Consider the following 18,943-nt stretch of genomic DNA (forward strand, 5'->3'; position numbering starts at 1 on the left):
CCCAATCAGCGTGGAATTGAGCGCAGGTGTGGGAGGACTGGGCCCGCCCTCGTTACGCCCACCTATAAATACGCAAATTCATTTAAAGAGGGTCTCTGCTGTCAGCGCTCTCAAAATAATGTCAAAGAAAAGGAGGTTCACGGCGTGGAGCTGGAGGTGCTGGGAGGAGAGGTGGAGGAGAGACAGCAGATTCTGTTGGTCAGCCTGTCCAGTGGTGTCAGGATGAACAATGAAGGTTGAGAGTGGAGAAGAAGTGAGAGGGTGAACCAGGTGGGTTCAGAGCCACGCCCCCCGCGAGATGAAAACAGTGGTGGGACCTGTTATTGGCTAAAGTTCCCTTCTCATCAGCAGTGTTGTTGATCGTCACGTTCATACATCTGAACCTCTTCTACTGAGCTGCCCTCCGGAGGAGTGCGGGCCAGACAGGTGGGGGTCAGGGAGAGGGGCACCTGACAGAGTTTGAGCAGCGGGTGGTGGCAGTCATGAGCAGCACCTCTGTGGGAGGATTGTCGCCCCCACCCACGCTGACTCCGAGAGCCTGGAGGGTCAGTGGCAACTCCATTTCTTAGCAACATTTCCACCTGCTTTGCCACAGACGTGAAGGCAACAAAGACACAGAATCAGACATTAAATAAACCAACATGTTTAACAGAAACTGATCCGTCAGCCATCATGCTGCCGACGAGCAGCACCCCTGCTGGCTCCCTCACCAGACCGTCCACCGGCTCAGAGTCATCCGCCAGGACCAGCGGCATTTGGGACAGCCCGTCCTCAATCAGGCGGTCCTGCAGTCGCAGGAGGACATAACGGGGATCAATGAGCCTGAACCACCTGATAAATGTTCTGGAACGTTTCGTGGACAAAATAAATTAATCTGGCTTCATGAATCGTGTTGTAGCTTCTTAACCATTCACACTGTGGAAATGAAATTCTGGCGTGTGAGGACGGCTGCCCGGCCGGGATTGGCGTCCATCCATAAGCGTGTTCCTCATGGGACGGCGCTTTTATGGCAACATGAGTGCAGTCATTAGAGAATTAGACATTAGAGAATCCGGCGTTTGCTGCAGATTAATATTGGCCTGTTCAATGATCAGGTCCACCACCCAGGGCCTGGCCCGGCTGAGGATCGACTGACTCACCCTGGAACGGTTTGCCATCTCCCGCTGGAAGGCTTTTTCGTGCCCGATGTATGTGCGGTTATCAAATAATGTCAGTTACCAAACACCGCCACAGGGTGTCGCCAACGGACCAAAGTGCAGTTAACGCAAGAATCGGCTTTCCGCCAACTTCTACGGCCCCTCCACAGTTGGCATGAAACAGAGCAAGAATCGATGAACTTTTCGCGTTGATACATCTGAATGTGAGCGTTGATCCTGGCGTACGCAAGTTTTTCTTGCGTAAACCTCGTTGATACATGAGGCCTCTGGACAGCCATGTATGTGAAAACAATCACAAATCAGAAATGTTCTGAAAACCAGCCGCGTGTGTGAGGAGTGAAAATACTGGAAGATGTTCCTGGAGATTCACAGAGCTCTGTAAGAGGGGCTAACTGTTAGCCACTTACTGGCTCTTGCTCTCTCTCTCCTTCCTCTCTCCCCTCCTCTATGTGGTTGATTAGCATTGAAAGCTCTTTTATGTGACTTTCAAAGCTCTGGCAGCTGCAGCTAATTGGTTCCCATACACACACACACATACACACACACGCACACACTAATGATGTTACAGATGACACGAGTACGTCGAAGGAGAACAATACTTCCTATGAATGTCTGCCCTCCAAAATTAAAGTTTCCGTCAATGACGGTTTCAAAATACAATTCATGTTTAGAGTGTGTGTGTGTGTGAGTTTGTGTGTGTGTGTGTGTGTGAGTGAATGTGTGTGTGTTTATGTTGATGTGATTGTGTATGTGTGTGTGTTTATGGTTGCGTGACTGTGTGTGAGTTTGTGTGTGTGAGTTTGTGGATGATGGATTCAAGAGATGATGAGATGAAGGTAGATAAAGATATCGACAGTCACATACACACTCACACACACATTAACACAAACACTCACACACAGCGAGTAAAGTGCCCCCCAGCTGAAACATCAAGCTGCTTTCACCACGGAAGAAGAGAGACTGATTTACGTCAATACAGCCAATCACAGACAGAAAGACAGCTGCGCACATACACACAACAAAACACTCACACACACACCAGGTGTGACTAGTTAGCTGTATCAACCCGGCAACAGCAGAGGTTGGAGGGCTGGAGTTGGAGGGATGATAAAGGGAGATACAGAGCCACAGGGACGGAGGGAGGAGAACTTCCTGTTTCTTGGTGCCAACCACAAGTGTGAATTTCCTGTTTCTGTAGCAGTCAGACTGGAATGAGTAAGCACAATCACACACATGCAGAGAGAGAGAGAGAGAAATAGGTCGCAGGATGAACTGGGAAATTGACCTCGGGTCATCAAGTTGTCTCACCATGCGGCAGCCATCTTGATGACGCCTGAAGACTGGTTTCAGGTCTCAGGTTCTTGTATTGATGATACTGTTTGATGGGGCAGGAGAACCCGATCTAGTCTTGACCACAGACTTTAATGAACTATAGTTTGTTGTACAAATTTCAGTGATACACTTGATAAAAATGGGATGGTACTTCAACATGAATGATGATGAAACTGCTTGTGATCAACAAGCCGTCCTCTATGTTTATTTTTCTCATCTGTTAAGTGTTGATATTTAAGAACGCCCTTACTCGTTGTGCTGTGGGACTCGTTTTTCTTGTTGACATTCTCTTATGTGTTATATGGTAATGTGTGTGATGATGTCACTATGCTTGGGCAGCACAGCAGGTATGCCGATGAGCATTCGTGTATTCAGTGTTGTGACAATGGATGTACAATAAACAGAACCATCGGCAGCTCAAGAGAGAATCGTCCATCGTTCTACTTATTCTCCACCACGCAGAGGACGAGCTTGAGCCCTGGCTGCAGCACGGGGTCTTTCTGGGTGGAGTCTCCATGTTCTCCCTGTTCCTGCTGGGTTCTCTCTGGTACTCCAGCTTCCTCCACAGTCCAAAGACATCAAGAGGGGACCAGGTTAATCCAGACTCTAAATTGACCGTAGGCGTGGCTGGGAGAGCCAATGGTTGTCTGTCTCTATGTGTTGGCCTTGCCATGGACTGGTGACCTGTCCAGGGGGAAGGCTGCTGGGATAGGCTCCACCCCCACCACCCTCAACAGGAGAAGAGGGAGAACATGGATGGAGGGATGGGTCACAAAAGATACAAATATATCCCCCTAGAACTTTCATCCCGGTCCTTAAATTTTACAGGCCATCCAAAGAATATTCAGGGACAAGTAATGTTCTTGGTGTTTTTCTTTAGGTTCTTGCAGTAGCATGCTCCTAGATCTTCAAACAGAGAAATATTCTGATTGGAAATTGGGAACATTTCCTTCATGTTCTCAATGTGCTGCATTCAAACGTTTCGCAATCAACATGTACTTCCTGTAGCAAATCAGACAGAGCATGCTGGAACCCTCTAATGATGACATCACTGATCAATCAGAACTCATCATGAACCAATCAGTGGTATCAATTTGTGTGTGTCAGGTGGTGTTTGAGGCCATCAGCACTGGTCAGAGAGGAGTTCTGGCTATCAAGGATATCATACTGCAGGGACACCAGTGCTGTAAGTACACACACACACACACACACACATACACACACACACACACACACACACACACACACATTCCCACACAGTACAACCCCCACCCCCCCATTCAACAGGATCCAGATGGGTTAACAAGTTTTGGCTGCTTGATGGGAAAACAATGTTAAAAGTTAAGCTGAATTATCAAGGTCAGTGTGTGTGTGCATGTGTGTGTGTGCATGTGTGTGTGTGCATGTGAGAGGGTGGCTCATTAAAATATGAATTGATTGGTGTGGACTTTGATCCATCTGTTTATCTGCCTTGTCTGAAAAGTCAAATTATAAATTCTGCTCTGTTAACACACACTCACACTTACAGGAACACACACACACACGTGCACAAACACACACATTCACACATGTGTGCGCATGTGCACACACACACACACTCAAAAAAGAACTTCTACACACTCCCATACATAACATCTTCCTCGCTTGAAAGATCAAAGGTAAAAATGCTGTAGTGTCAGGAGATTTTTGTGATGTCATCAGTGAGTGACCTCTGATGTGTGTGTGTGTGTGTGTGTGTGTGTGTGTGTGTGTGTGTGTGTGTGTGTGTGTGTGTGTTCAGTGAGCACACCTCACTTCCTGCACATCAAAGGAGTGGACGTCAATGCAGGCCAGACAGCCATGTTTCAGTGCACTTTCAAGGGACACCCACAGAACAACCTGCGTCTCTACCTGCAGGTACCAATCAATAATCTGATCACTGATCATCAACCCATCATGTTGTCAGTAAATCCTTGTTCTGAAGGTCAAAGTTCATCAGCAGGTTGTTTCTGCTCTGGTTGTCAGGGGATGGGCAGTCGCCAAGCTGTTGTCAGGGAAACCAAGTTGGTTAACCCCCAGCGCTACGTGGCGAGCTTTGACGTGGAGAACACCACCAAGGGTGACTCTGGACACTACCGCTGCATTGCCCAATCAGAGCAGGGGGTGGGTGTGTCCTCCTACGCTGACCTCACTGTCAAACGTGAGTCCTCTGAAGGGATTGTCTTGTCTCTGAAATGTTTTATGTTGTCAGACAAGCCATGACGCAAATAAAAACAACAAATTCAGCTGAGAACAGCAGCCCCAAAATGACAACATCACAGGTAAATGACCATCTTGCCGTCTCATACTTACGGAGATCACCAATACACCTTTGTGTCTGGTTCATGACATCATCAATGTAGATTTTACTGTTTTGATAGGCATTGATAGATCAAACCAATGCTGAAATAATGACTAGGATACTGGTTTTCTGAAGAGAATTACGATCAGATGAACTACAGGAAGCTACAGACCATCCAAGGGCACCCCCAAGGTTGATCAATAATATCTGAATGTCTTGTTTTCGTCTTCGTCCTCCTCCTCTTATCTGGTTGGTCCGGGTCGCGGGGGCAGCAGCCTCAGCAAGAAAGCCCAGACTGTCCTCTCCCCAGCCACTTCCCCCAGCTCTTCCGGGGTAATCCTGAGGCGTTCCTAGGCCAGCCCAGAGACACAAGCCCTCCAGCGTGTCCTGGGTCGGCCCTGAGGCCTCCTTTTGGTCAGACATACCTGAACACCTCCTGAGGGAGGCGTCCTCACCAGATGCCTGAACCACCTCCACTGACTCCTCGACATGGAGGAGCAGCAGCTCTACTCTGAGTCCCTCCTGAAGGACTGAGCTTCTCACCCTGTCTCTAAGGGAGAGCCCAGCCTCCCTGAGGAGGAAACTCATTTCAGCCGCTTGTATTCAGGATCTCGTTCTTCGCCTTTTGGCTAGACTCCCTGTTCACCACAACAGACCAGTTTAGTGCCTGCATCACTGCAGACGCCGCCACATTCCGCTTGTCAATCTCCCGCTTTATCCTGCCTTCACTCATTAACAAGATCCCGAGATACTTAAACTCCTCAACATGAGGCAAGACCTCCCCTGACTCGGAGTGGGAAGTCCACCCTTTTCTGGCTGGGAACATGGCCCCAGACTTGGAGGTGCCACGTCATCCACAAAAAGCAAAACTGTAAACAGTGTGAAAAAGTTGCCCCCCCCCCCCTGCAAGAACCTCTTCAGAGGCGATGAATGAACTCCTCCCAAGCCAGAGTTTTTGTCTCAGTAACTACCACGGCTGCACACCACTTCGCCTACCAGTACCAGTTGGCTGCATCTGAAGACCCACAGACCAGCCACGCCCTGTAGGCCTCCTTCTTCGGTGTGATGGCTTCAACAATGGCAGAGTGGAACAGGGTCCATTCTGAGTCAATAACACTCCCTGCACCCAGGATGCGGTCAAAGCTCTGCCGGAGCTAGGAATTGAAGATCATCTTGACAGGTTCTTCCGCTAGGCATTCAGTAGACCCTCGATACTCATTTGGACTGCGTGGTGTCTTCCCCTGCCACCTGACCCAACTCATCGCCAGATGGTAGTCAGTTGACAGCTCAGCTCCTCTCTTCACCCAAGTGTCCAAACATACAGCCACAGATCAGATGATACGACTATAAAATCGATCATAGACATGCGACCTAGGATATCCTGGTGCCACGTGCACTGATGGACATCCTTATGTTCTTACATGGTGTTAGTTATGGACAAACTGAGACTCACACAAAAGTTCAATAACTGAACACCACTCAGGTTCAGGCAGTGTTGGGAAAGTTCATTTTCTTCATGAACTAGTTCAAAGTTCAGTTGACAGATTTTAAAATGAACTCGTTCAGTTCAAAGTTCATACTTCATAATTTTAACTAAGTTCCCAGTTCTAAAAATGAACTGGTTCAGTTCTTTTTTCCCGTATGTTGCTTTGAGCTATTATTTTTAGAAAATGACTTCTCCAGCCCATTTAGGACCACAGACAGCAGTTCAGTTCTAACAATGAAACAATGTGTCAGACTGCATCTTCATCTTCAACTTTGTGTCCTTCTACCTCCTTTATTTACCTGCACAAACCTTGAAAGGCTACCCTGGTGCTTCAGTTCAATTTGCCGTTTCAGGTCTGTGGTGGATGCGACTGAAATGCGTATTTTCTTTTTGAAACCTGGCAGGCAAAGTTTGCACAGAAATGTAAGATTTTTCCCATCTTCCTGGACTTTGTCATAAAACTCGTTTAAATGACCGTCGGACGCGTCCTTGCTGGTTTGTGGAGTCGAGTTTTGTCTTGTCCGTGGGCTGGATCTACACGCCGCTCCTGCCGCCTCCTCCATGCTGCTTTCTGTTTTGATGATGCGTGCACCAGCGCAACACTGGTGGCAAGCGTTGCCAGATTGGGTGTTTTTCCATTATATATTAAAAGGTGTTTACAGAGTTTTTTCAGCTGGATTTTTACCTGAAATCGGGTACCCCACTGAACGAAGATGAACAAGAGAGCGAACCGTTCAGACACCAGATGGAACATGTTCACAGTAGCGTTCACTTGGCAGCAGTGCTGTACGTTCATTTCACGTTCCTCCAAAATATGAACGCCTTCATGAACTATCGTTCAATGAACGCATTCAGGCACAACACTGGGTACAGGTCGGGCCTGCTGTTCCTCCCAATCACACCGCTCCAGCTCACGCTGTCATTCCTCATGTAAGCACTGAAGTCCCCCAGTAGAACAATGGAGTCTCCGGTTGGGGCGCCATCCAGCACCCTTCCCAGGGACTCCAAAAAGGGTTGGTACTCTGAACTGCTGTTCGGAACATAAGCGCAGACAACAATCAAGACCCGTTCCCAACACGAAGGTGCAGGAAAGCAACCCTTTTATGCACCAGGCAAACCCCAATGTACAGGCAGAGAGGCGGAGGGCCAGGGTGGGCTATCTGAAAGCCCACCCTGGCCCTCCGCCTCTCACCTGGCGCAACTCCAACAAAGAAGTGAGTCAAACCCCTCTGAAGGACTTTGCTCTGGAACTGCAGCTATTTGTCAAGGTGAGGCCGACTATATCTAGCCAGTATCGCTTACCCTCTTCCACTAACTCCAGCTCCTTCCCCGCCAGATAGGAGACATTCCATGTCCCAAAAGCCAGCTTCCATAGCTGGGGATCAAACCGCCAAGGCCCCCACCTTGGTCTGCTGCCTGATACACACAGCACTGGACCCTTCTGGTTCCTCCTGCAGGTTGTGGGCCCACAGGGGACGAGCCCATGTAACCATTTCAGGTGGGTCCAGCCGGGACCCATGGGCAAAGGCCCGGCCATCAGGCACTCACCCACGGGCCCCTACATGGACCTGGATCCAGGGCGGGGCCCCAGTAACCCTCCAGGCTGGGTTCACAGACTCTTTTGGTTTTTCCTCATGAAAGGGTCTTTTGAACCTTTCTTTGTGTGGCTCTTCGCTTAGAACCATTCTGACTTTGGTGACCCTACCAGGGGTAAAATGCCCCCAGCAGCATAGCTCCTAAAGTCCTTAGGGCACTCCACCACGTTAAGGTGACGGTTGGGGGGGCTGTTTAATTCCACATTAAATAAATGTACATGTATTAAAAGATACATTCCAATAAGTCTCACATCCTGTTTATATGTTTGCATGTGTGTGTGAGTGTATGTTTGTTTGCATATGTGTGTGTGTGCGTGTTAGTGTGTGTGTTTGTCTGAGCCTCATTAAATGTCTCTTAAGTGTTTCAAAGGAAAATCAGCAGGCATTTTGTCAAAGAGAAAGAGTTTGTGAAGATCAGTCACCGCCACATTTTCCTGTTTGCAGTCTGTCAAATTGTTAGCGCTAACCTGCAAATGCTGCTGCTAACACACACACACGCACGCACACACACACACACACACACACTTAACTACTCATTAGACGTGACAGCACTGTCACAAGCATCACTTTCATCTGAGAGCCCTGGCGGTTTTCCCAGGATGCTGTTCTCCTCTGAGATCATTTAATAAATTCAGGTCCTGTCATCTCAACATAATCATTCCAGAGAACCCTTCCCATCATCCCCGCTGCCCAGTGTGTCACCTGACCTCCATCAGGGTAACATGCTCCGACAGAATGCATTCACTAACATCAGTTGCCTTCAATGTTCCTACGCCACAACGGCATAATTGCCAGTCAACAGCTTCATTCTGACAATGACAAACATGCCACTTACACACACAAACAAAAACGCACACACATGCATACACAGGTGAGAGGTGTCTGTCAGGTCATATAACCCACCTGAATCCTACATTCCCTGGCAGTTGTACTCTGATTGGACTGTCGCTTAAACATCTTTAGAGAATTGAAGTGTGTTTTTCTTAAACTTTATCAGTTAATGCCTAATTTTCAATCAGTGATAAAATCAACAACAAAAAGTCAAGTCAAGTCAGGTTTATTTGTGTGTCACCAAACCCCAACCAAAGTCCTGTCCTGACTCTGTCCAAGTAGAGCAGGTCCAGCACCTCCCTCCTTCAATGAACCTCCACCCAACAATTCTCCATCAGCAGCACATCCTGCAACAGCAGCCACCAGAACCTCCCTTTACTCTTCTTTACTCTTGCCATCGTGATTCCTGTCAATTCCTCATCATGTCTAATTATTTGAGCAAGTGGCTCTATGAATGAAGAGTGTTTTTATCTGGCACACGCACACACACAGGTGAGTATTAACCTGATCATGCTACATGATAAACACGCTTCATCACACACGTATCCTTCTTCCTGTGTGTGTGTGTGTGTGTGTGTGTGTGTGTGTGTGTGTGTGTGTGTGTGTGTGTGTGTTTTGAAGTGGGTCAGGAGGAAGTAGAGCAGCACAACTGGGGATTGTGGGTAATGGAATCCAGGTCTGCTGTGACTTGCCGAAGGTCACGAATATTAATTAACTCATTAACTCCTTCCTGCCCTCGTTAAGAGATCCTCTGTGAGTGTGTGTGTGTGTGTTTTTCTGTTTGTGAGACTCATCTTGCCTCTGTTTGTCCCTCAGAGCCTCCTGTCCCCATTGCCCCTCCTCAGCTGATGGCCGTGGGCGCCACCTACCTATGGATCCAACTCAACGCCAACTCCATCAACGGAGACGGACCAATCATAGAGCGGGAGGTGAATCAACTTTTGAGACAGATTGGCTGCTTTAATCAACATTCGTCCCAGTTCGCCTCCAAGATCTCCACCTGACTGGCCTCTACCTGACTGGCCTCTACCTGACTGGTCTCTACCTGACTGGTCTCTACCTGACTGGCCTCTACCTGACTGGTCTCTACCTGACTGGCCTCTACCTGACTGGCCTCTACCTGACTGGTCTCTACCTGACTGGCCTCAACCTGACTGGTCTCTACCTGACTGGTCTCCACCTGACTGGTCTCCACCTGACTGGTCTCTACCTGACTGGTCTCCACCTGACTGGTCTCTACCTGACTGGTCTCTACCTGACTGGCCTCTACCTGACTGGTCTCTACCTGACTGGTCTCTACCTGACTGGCCTCAACCTGATCAGCCTCTACCTGACTGGTCTCCACCTGACTGGTCTCCACCTGACTGGTCTCTACTTGACTGGCCTCTACCTGACTGGTCTGTACCTGACTGGTCTGTACCTGACTGGCCTCTCCCTGACCGGCCTCTCCCTGACTGGTCTGTACCTGACCGGCCTCTCCCTGTCTGGTCTGTACCTGACTGGCCTCTACCTGACTGGTCTCTACCTGACTGGCCTCTACCTGACCGGCCTCTCCCTGACTGGCCTCAACCTGACTGGCCTCTACCTGACTGGTCTCTACCTGACTGGCCTCCACCTGACTGGTCTCCACCTGACTGGCCTCCACCTGACTGGTCTCCACCTGACTGGCCTCAACCTGACTGGTCTCTACCTGACTGGCCTCCACCTGACTGGTCTCTACCTGACTGGCCTCCACCTGACTGGTCTCTACCTGACTGGCCTCCACCTGACTGGTCTCCACCTGACTGGCCTCAACCTGACTGGCCTCCACCTGATTGGTCTCCACCTGACTGGTCTCCACCTGACTGGCCTCAACCTAACCGGCCTCTACCTGACTGGCCTCCACCTGATTGGTCTCCACCTGACTGGCCTCAACCTAACCGGCCTCTACCTGACTGGCCTCCACCTGACTGGTCTCCACCTGACTGGCCTCTACCTGACTGGTCTCTACTTTATTGGTTTCCATGTAACTTGGTCTCCATGTAACTTGTCTCTTCATGACTGGTCTCCTTGTGAGTAGTCTCCATGTGACTCGTCACTACCTGATTCGTCTCCGCCTGACTTGTCTCTCTGGCTTGTCTGGACGTGACTCGTGTCTACCTGACTGGTCTCCCATGTCTATATCACTGGTCTGTGTGACTCGCCTCAACATAAAGCATTTCTACCCGACTTGTCTCTATGACAAGTCTCTACCTGACATGTATCTGTAACTCGTCTTGACATTACGTCTGAAAGTTTAGCTTAATCTCAATTATGTTTTTAGGTTGAATACCGCACGATGGCAGGCTTGTTGATTGACACCACACCTGTTGATAAGCCCACCCACAAGATCGGCCACCTGGACCCAGACACTGAGTATGAGATCAGCGTGCTGCTCACAAGGCCCCTGGGGGGAGGCAAGGGAAACCCCGGCCCGCCGCTGCGAGCTCAGACCAAGTGTGCTGGTAAGTCAGGTGGTGGACGCCATCAGTCAACCACAGGCAGCTAGTGGCTAGCAGCTAGAGGCTAACACTGAGCTCTTTAGGCAGGCAATCATTAACATAGAGCCGTGTGTGTGTGTGTGTGTGTGTGTGTGTGTGTGTGTGTGTGTGTGTGTGTGTGTGTGTGTGCGTTCGCCCGCGTGCGCAGGGGTCCCCTGGGTCCAAACAAACAGCAAGTGATTAACAATTAGCTTGCTAATTACTCCATTCAGCCATGTTGCTACTGCACTTGATCACTTGCCTGAACTTCTCAGGATTCTACTTCTTTCTTGTTTAAATATTTTTCATGGCTGATTCAGATTCATCATAATTTCTGGTATTCTTTACTTTTATCTGTATTTGCACACCATTGTTGGTTTATTTTGTAGAACCTCCTTTATTTTTAAACTGGACATTCTCCATTTACTTTGATATCTCTCAGTAATAAATCAAAACAGGGTTTAAATGATTGCCATGTAACAGAGCAAAGGTCGAGCCGCCCAGGGTCAAACTTCATTCATTGTCTGATATATGACATGGTGAGTCAGGGTCTCATCTTAGTTTGTATACTTGTGCCTTCTCCTGGAGGTTTCCAGGTTCTGGATCAGAACTTGTATGTGACAGTCTGATTGTTCTGTAGCTGTAAGCTCCATCCCCATGAGGCTGTCAGCAGGCCTGAACAAAAGTCCCTCTGGGCTCAGAAGCAGGAAGAAACAATTAAAGATGAGTTTGTGTGTGTGTGTATGTGATTGACAGGCAGGGTGTTTGTGTCTCACACAAACACCCTGCCTGTCAATCACACACACACACACACACACACATCTTGATGATTTACGCTCCGATAACACTCGTCTGTCCTCAACTCACGTTCATTTATTCATTTAACTACTGATGAATTATACAGAGGCATGTGTGTGTGTGTGTGTGTGTGTGTTTAATAATAAATCTGTGTGACCGTCAGACAAGCTTTAGGACTGAGAGCTCAGTGGGGCTTCAATCTTTCTATATAGATGAGGTTTCTGTGTGTGTGTGTGTGTGTGTGTGTGTGTGTGTGTGTGTGTGTGTGTGTGTGTGTGTGTATTTGTATCCATGATTGGATTTGAGCTAAAACAGCTGACAGGTTAGTTATTGTCCAGAAGAACAACCATCTCCAACTACCGTCAAATTTCCAACATTCCTTAACCCCACACTTCACCATGAAATAGTGCAACTATAAAATATATAACAATAATAGAACAAATAGAGAACAATAGAACAAATCATCATCAAAAAAAACTTAATTCATCACTGTAAAACTGTTCAGAAAATTGTTTTGTATTTTGAATTGAAATTGAATGCAACTGACAATAATAACTGTGAGGCTTTTGTGAGGCTCTTCCAGCCTCACTATCCCACTCAAGCCCCTTTCACACTGCACCAAAAATGTGGGTGAATGCCGGTGTTTGGGTACTCTGAAAGGGTCACCTCGGCATTTCTACCTGCGTCAACCGACCCTCTAAGCGACCCGTGCGTTCAGCGGCTTGGCTCAGCTCTGCTCGGCTCGCCTGCAGTGTGAAAAGCGCAACCCGCATTGTCTCAGGTTTCCCACAATATGAGCCGTTGACACAGATCTACCTTCCTGTCACATCCTGATTTTGTCACCTTGCTGCCTGTCAGGCTGTCATTGTGGAAGCTCCGGGAAAAAAAACAACAAAAAACTCCATCCTCCTTAGCTGCATTAGCGCTCCGAAATTTTCCAATCAGTGTTGAGTTTGTATGCTTTGCAAAAGAGACAAAAGTGCAATGCACGCAACGACAGTGCTAACGTTTGACTCAGCGACATCCATGCTATCATTTGTGTACACCACAGTGTTCTGGCGCACTTTGGGCACTCAGTGGGTTAGGGGTATCTTACACTCTGACTCACTGTAGATGAATGCGCCCCTCCCCCCTCTCATGCAGCTAATTCCCACATTCCTCATGCAAATCAGGCTTCTGACTGGCCAGCATAAGTAAAGAGAAGTAAACAACAGCATTTAAAACATAGCATAGCCCATTATTTACTGTTTGTACATGAACGCGCATCTGGAACAACTGGATCACTCATAGCTCCATGTCTTGGTCCTGCAAAAACTGCTCGATGTCTTCATGGTCGACAGCAGGCTCCTCATCCGAGTGTCCGAGGCAGAGGAGTGAAGCACCATTTTGGCCTCTTCCTCTGCTGAATCCTGGCCATCTTTTCTCTCGCTCTCTTGCGTTCACCAGCATTGACGACTACAGCACTGCTTTACTCAGCCAAGCTAACTTTACGCATGGCAAGTGCGCAAGCGCCTTGTTGTTGCCCACCAAACTTGATACCCTCATACTTGGCACTGTTTTTTTCGTCTGTTTATTGGCTGAAAAAATATCTACTTCCCGTTAGGAAAATATCTCATAGGCAGGCGTAAGAGTCAATCAAATGATACATGGTCTGTTCTGTAAACTGGGGGCTGGTTGGGGTTTCAGCGCTGTAGCTCAACAACCCAGGCACTGATTGGCTTGTGTGTGGTATTTATGTGTTCAGCAGGGCCTCACTGTGACCCAAAAAGTCATGTCACGTGGACTAAATGAATACTGGCAACTCTGTATGACACTACAGGGAATTTTAGATGCGATGCTGTGGATGCTGGGCTATGCTATTGTTCAAGTATAACATGGATGACGCTGGAAATACAGAACGTTGGAGGAAATCCTTTGAGATTCCACATCTATGGACTCTTGGTGACTTATTGAAAAGCAGCCTGTTTTTAAATGTTGGCGATGACAACGTCAAGAGTACAAAGTTTGTATGAAGGTATTTTCCTTTGCATGCTGCCTGCCTAGCAACAGTCTGACTCAGCTCCGGCTACAAGTAACATTATTCATCGTGATTGAGTGCTACTTAATTGTTCGACTACCAGGTTTTGAACGAGGTTTAACATGACCAGATACATTGTTGTATGCCGTTAAAATATGTCGAATCACAAAGTTGTTTACTTCCTGTACAGGTGACGGTACACTGCAGCTTAAGGGGTTAAATGAATCACCTTCTATTCCAGCAGGAAATGGAACCAAATATATCAAGGAACACTTCTTCTCTCCAGTTCCCTTCCAGAGCCATCGTCCATCGTCATCTTCCACTTATTCCTTACTAGTAAGGGTCGCGGGGGGGTGGAGCCTATCCCAGCATCAACGGGCGAGAGGCGGGGTTCACCCTGGACAGGTCACGGGTCCATCGCAGGGCCAACACATAGAGACGAACAACCATTCACACTCACATTCACACCTACGGTCAATTTAGAGAATCAGTCAGCCTCGTCCCCAAATTGATGTCTTTGGACTGTGGAGGAAGCTGGAGTACCAGAGAGAACCCAGCAGGAACAGGGAGAACATGGAGACTCACACAGAAAGACCCCACGCCTGAGCCGGGACTCGAACCCGGAACCTTCTTGCTGTGAGGCCACAGTGCTAAAAGTCCCCTAAAAGTTCCTGTTGAGGCACCAAAGGTTTTGCAAACATTGGAAGGAACATGTGGAGATCTTGAAGGACCAGCCTAAAGATGTTAGGAGTACCCCATTGTTCCAACTGATGAGAATATGAGTACATTACAAGGTGACAACCTTCTTAGGACATTCTTTGAACGTTCTACAATTTGAGAAAGTTTATCCATTAAAAGTCCTAAAGAGAACATTTCTTGGGACCATTGGCGAACAATATGGGAACTTTTTCTCCTCCTGTGTGTGTGCGTGTGTGTGTGTGTGTGTGTGTGTGTGTGTGTGTGTGTGTGTTTGTTAACATCCATTAAAATGTGTGTGCTGTTTGTCCGTTGAGGCTTTTAGCAAATATCAGCTGAATATTTCACCACTGTTCTTTCCACCTCTCATCTTCACGCTCTGCCTCCTTTAACGTCCAAAGCTTTTAGACCTTTTTACTTCTGTATTTTTATCTTTGATTGGTTTCCTGCATCTCATCCAGCCGACCGTCCCGCCGACCATCCCGCAACCATCCTGCTGTCTCTGGAATTTTTGAGACCTGAGAGCGCTGTCGGTGCTTGGTCCCTGTTAAATGATTTGATGATTGTGGGATGCAGGAGCATCATCTTCCTCTCTGACTGATGGTGTCAGAGGGATTGTAGGAAACAGAGGAACGTCAGGTTCCAGCAGCTGCGTCTGTTCTGAGTCATCCATCATTCTTACCTCATGTCCTGCTTGCTCTTTTATTGGAGAAACGAGCTCCTGGAAATGAAAAATGAAGCCGCCTTTCTTCCTCATCTTCATCCTCGTGCTCCTGAACTCACCTTCAGACACGTCTTCTCTGTCTCTTCTTAGTTTGTCTTGTTGTCTCTCTGCAGCCAGTAAACAAACACAGGTCCTTTCACTATAAAAGTATATTAGGATGTTCTTCTGCCATGAGAATATCACTGCTATACACCCCCCCCCCCCCCCCATGAAGGTGAGATGTGCCAGGTGAATTTAAACAAACACAGATGACGACTGTCCCAGGTGTGACGACTCATTGTTTGAGTGGGGGTTCTCAACCTGCTCTGTTTGTAAAATTTAATTAGAGAACATTTAATATGATGTGAACAAAGTTGTTTCAACCTTGGAGAGTTAGAACATCTTGGCTGACCCAGGTGGACAGTCCCTGTTGAGTTCTCTAGAACCTTGCCTCTACCACTTTGCCTCCGAGCCATGCTGCCCCCAGATGATGAGGAAGAGCAATGATGACAGCAGCTGACAGCACTTGAGTTACTATAAGGAGGACAAGACAGTCTGACCTGTCAATCAAAAACATTTAAATCTGAAGATTTCCTTTTTTCTGACAAAAATAGATCAGCAGCTGTGAGATAAATAGATGGCTCGGGAATCACATGCAACACAGATTCTCACGTTGTTGTTGGAGTGGCCGTTATTAAATTAGGCTTTGGCAAGTAGACAGTAAACTGGGCTCAGAGCAGGAATCTTGCTCCTTGCAGTCTATTGATACCAGCTCAAAACAACAAGCATTCAGGCAGGACCCAAACCTGGGTCGCCTGTGTGGCAAGCAGATGAGTTGCCACTGCGCCAAGGGGGCCAGCTGGCTCAAAGCAGATGCTGAAGTATTCAGGAAGCAGCTAACAGTCAGCTGGGCAGACAAATCCATAAAACTCTTCAGAGCCTTACCAGTCCATCTCTTCAACAATCCTCCTCAGAACCTTCATACAGGGACCCCTTAATGGTGCAGTTGTGCTGGAGAGTTAGACTTGGAGGTGATGATGGGAATCAGTAATGAGGTCTCGATCAAGCATGTGGCAGAGGACTCTCATGGACTGGCTTCAACTTTGACACATGGAAAGCGTTGTGGATGCGCACAGAGTGAGGCAGCCTCAGTCTCACTGCTGTTGGATTGATGGCCCTCTGGATGGGGAATGGGTTAGGGTGCCAGCTTCTTGGATTCCTCCTGGAGGTCTCTTTCTGGCCAACCTGGTAAACTGGGGCTAGAGAATGTTGCTGGTTGGCCGAGGCAGCATGGTGATCCACGGAGTGCTGGAGGATGGTGTGTTCCTGGGCCCAGGTTCAACAGCACAAACAAAGAAGAGAAAAGAAGAGGCTGATAGCTGTAGCCCCACCAGACACTCTGGGTCTGCCTTGTGGCAGAAATGATGAATGAATTATGGACGTACTCATCCCACAGATGCTTCTAGGATCAGGAAGATGGGTTCTGGGACACCATGCAGCAAAGCGCTGTCTCCGTCTCCTGATTCTTCTGCTCCATGTGCCCATTGAACATTGGAGGAGAGACTGGCAGTGGCCTAAGCTGCAGAATTCTATCCAGAAAACAGAAGAGAACACCATATCAACAGCGAGGCCATGAACACCGAAGACATAGAAGAGGACTATTTGAGCTGTCGGTAACTTTGAAAGTTGCATGAAATGGGCCATCTTACAGATGTGGTCACCCACTGTGAGGATGACTGCCTTACTGTCAGAGCTGATTAATTAGATAATTAATAGAGGAGAATGAGAACAAACCCAGGTTCCTCTTCAGCACTGGAGCCAGACTGACAGAGAACCACAGCTCTCCTGTGCCCAGTATTCCTGGTTCCCTCAGCAGTAATGATTTTATCAACTTTTAATGATCAGATTCTCCTATTAGAGATAAAATCCATGTCCTGTCAGTTCTGGTGTTCCACAAGGGTCTGAGCTTGGACCAGTCCTCTTCACCCTACACCTGCTTCCTCTAGGTCAAATTAGAAGGAAACACTCATTAATGTTCACTGCTGTGCAGACAACACACATAATTATGATGAGATTGTGTTGACTTTCCCCTCAGAGATTATGGGTTATAGGATCCACCACAATGCCCTCCTCCCACCCTCTCCTTGACCCCGACCCCCATTGTTGCAGCTGTGAGTGAGTGTGTGAGAGTGTGTGTGTGTGTGTGTTCCCTGTAGACCATTTAGCTCAACTTCTCTTTCATCACACAACTGAGGCAAAGAAACTCACGAGTGCCTCCACTGTATTCAGCTAAAAGCCCTTGGAGTGTGTGTTTTTGTGTATGAGAGAGAGAGAGAGAGAGAGAGAGAGAGAGAGGCTGAATAACAGGAAGGCAAGTTTTCCATACAGCCATCCAATGCGCGCACACACACACACACACACACACACACACACACACACACACACACACACACACACAGATGAAAGATGACAAAGAACAGGAAAGGTATTGTTCACCAGCTGCAGGAAAACACCTGAACACACACACACACACACACACACACACACACACACACACACACACACTCTGGAAGGTTTTGTCAGGAGAAAATGCTGTTTCCTGCTCTCATCTATCATTCTCTCTCTGAGTGGATCGCTGTCTGTCATCTTGAAATACACCACTTACATTGGCTGCTGTGTGAGTGTGTGCGTGTGTGTGTGTGAGAGAGAGAGAGAGACACACACACACACACACACACACACACACTCCGAGGGAAACTTCCTTTAATCACCTGCCATCACTCTTCTTTCTCTATTCACTCGTACCCTATTAGCTGGCCTCAGTCTGACTAGAGGAGGCGGGGCCATGTCGGCCAGGGGACCATCAGCATCTTCACTTTCATCATCATTGTCTTCATCACTCTCTAACTTAGTATCCAACTTAAGTCAAAAGTAGGAACACGTGGACATGTTTGTCATGGCCGTGAGCGTTGATCAGTAGTGGCACGACTTGTTCTTTCTCCTCTGACTCGTTGCACGAGTCATTGAGGTGGAGGAGGAACTTGTCTGTTTCTATGACAATGCTGCAGTCAGCCATCACTGCCAACAGACAAGAAGTGAGAGGATGTTTTGTGTTTTAGGAGGTTTAGGCTTGCTGCTGATTGGCAAATTGATGGCGGAGTGTGACGGAGCTGCTGACAGGATGTCTCCACTCTCATATGTCTGCTGACAAGAGAGAACAAGACAGGACACTCAGCTCACTCAGAATCAGCAGACTGGGACCTTTCTTCGATCCCTGAATGGTCAGTGCACCTGGATTACAACACTATCAATGGTTTTATGTGTTCTCAGATCCGATGCACGGCCCGCAGCGTCTGGAGGTGGTCGACATCCAGTCCAAACAGGTGACAGTGCGTTGGGAACCCTTCGGTTACAACGTGACACGCTGCCACAGCTACAATCTGACCGTGCAGTACCACTACAGCCCTACAGGGGCCCCCAGCAGGTAAACAGGAAGGCGGGGAGACATCA

General features: G+C 48.0%; 1 protein-coding gene across 6 annotated transcripts in view; it reads left to right on the forward strand.

Annotated features, from left to right (window-relative positions):
• LOC147241234 (receptor-type tyrosine-protein phosphatase mu-like) overlaps nt 1-18,943 on the forward strand; it is a 129,763-nt gene that overhangs the window by 48,957 nt on the left and 61,863 nt on the right. For all 6 annotated transcript variants that reach the window (XM_086191115.1, XM_086191116.1, XM_086191117.1 and 3 more), the window contains exons 5-10: nt 3,597-3,675; nt 4,270-4,385; nt 4,494-4,668; nt 9,538-9,650; nt 11,024-11,204; nt 18,764-18,917. In XM_086191115.1, coding sequence (XP_086047241.1) covers nt 3,597-3,675; nt 4,270-4,385; nt 4,494-4,668; nt 9,538-9,650; nt 11,024-11,204; nt 18,764-18,917 — 818 coding nt within the window. The remainder of the gene's footprint in view (nt 1-3,596; nt 3,676-4,269; nt 4,386-4,493; nt 4,669-9,537; nt 9,651-11,023; nt 11,205-18,763; nt 18,918-18,943) is intronic.

Source organism: Aulostomus chinensis, chromosome 21 (assembly GCF_037954235.1).
Source record: "Aulostomus chinensis isolate RoL2024-O1b breed Wild chromosome 21, RoL_Achi_v1.0, whole genome shotgun sequence".
Lineage (NCBI taxonomy): Eukaryota > Metazoa > Chordata > Actinopteri > Syngnathiformes > Aulostomidae > Aulostomus > Aulostomus chinensis.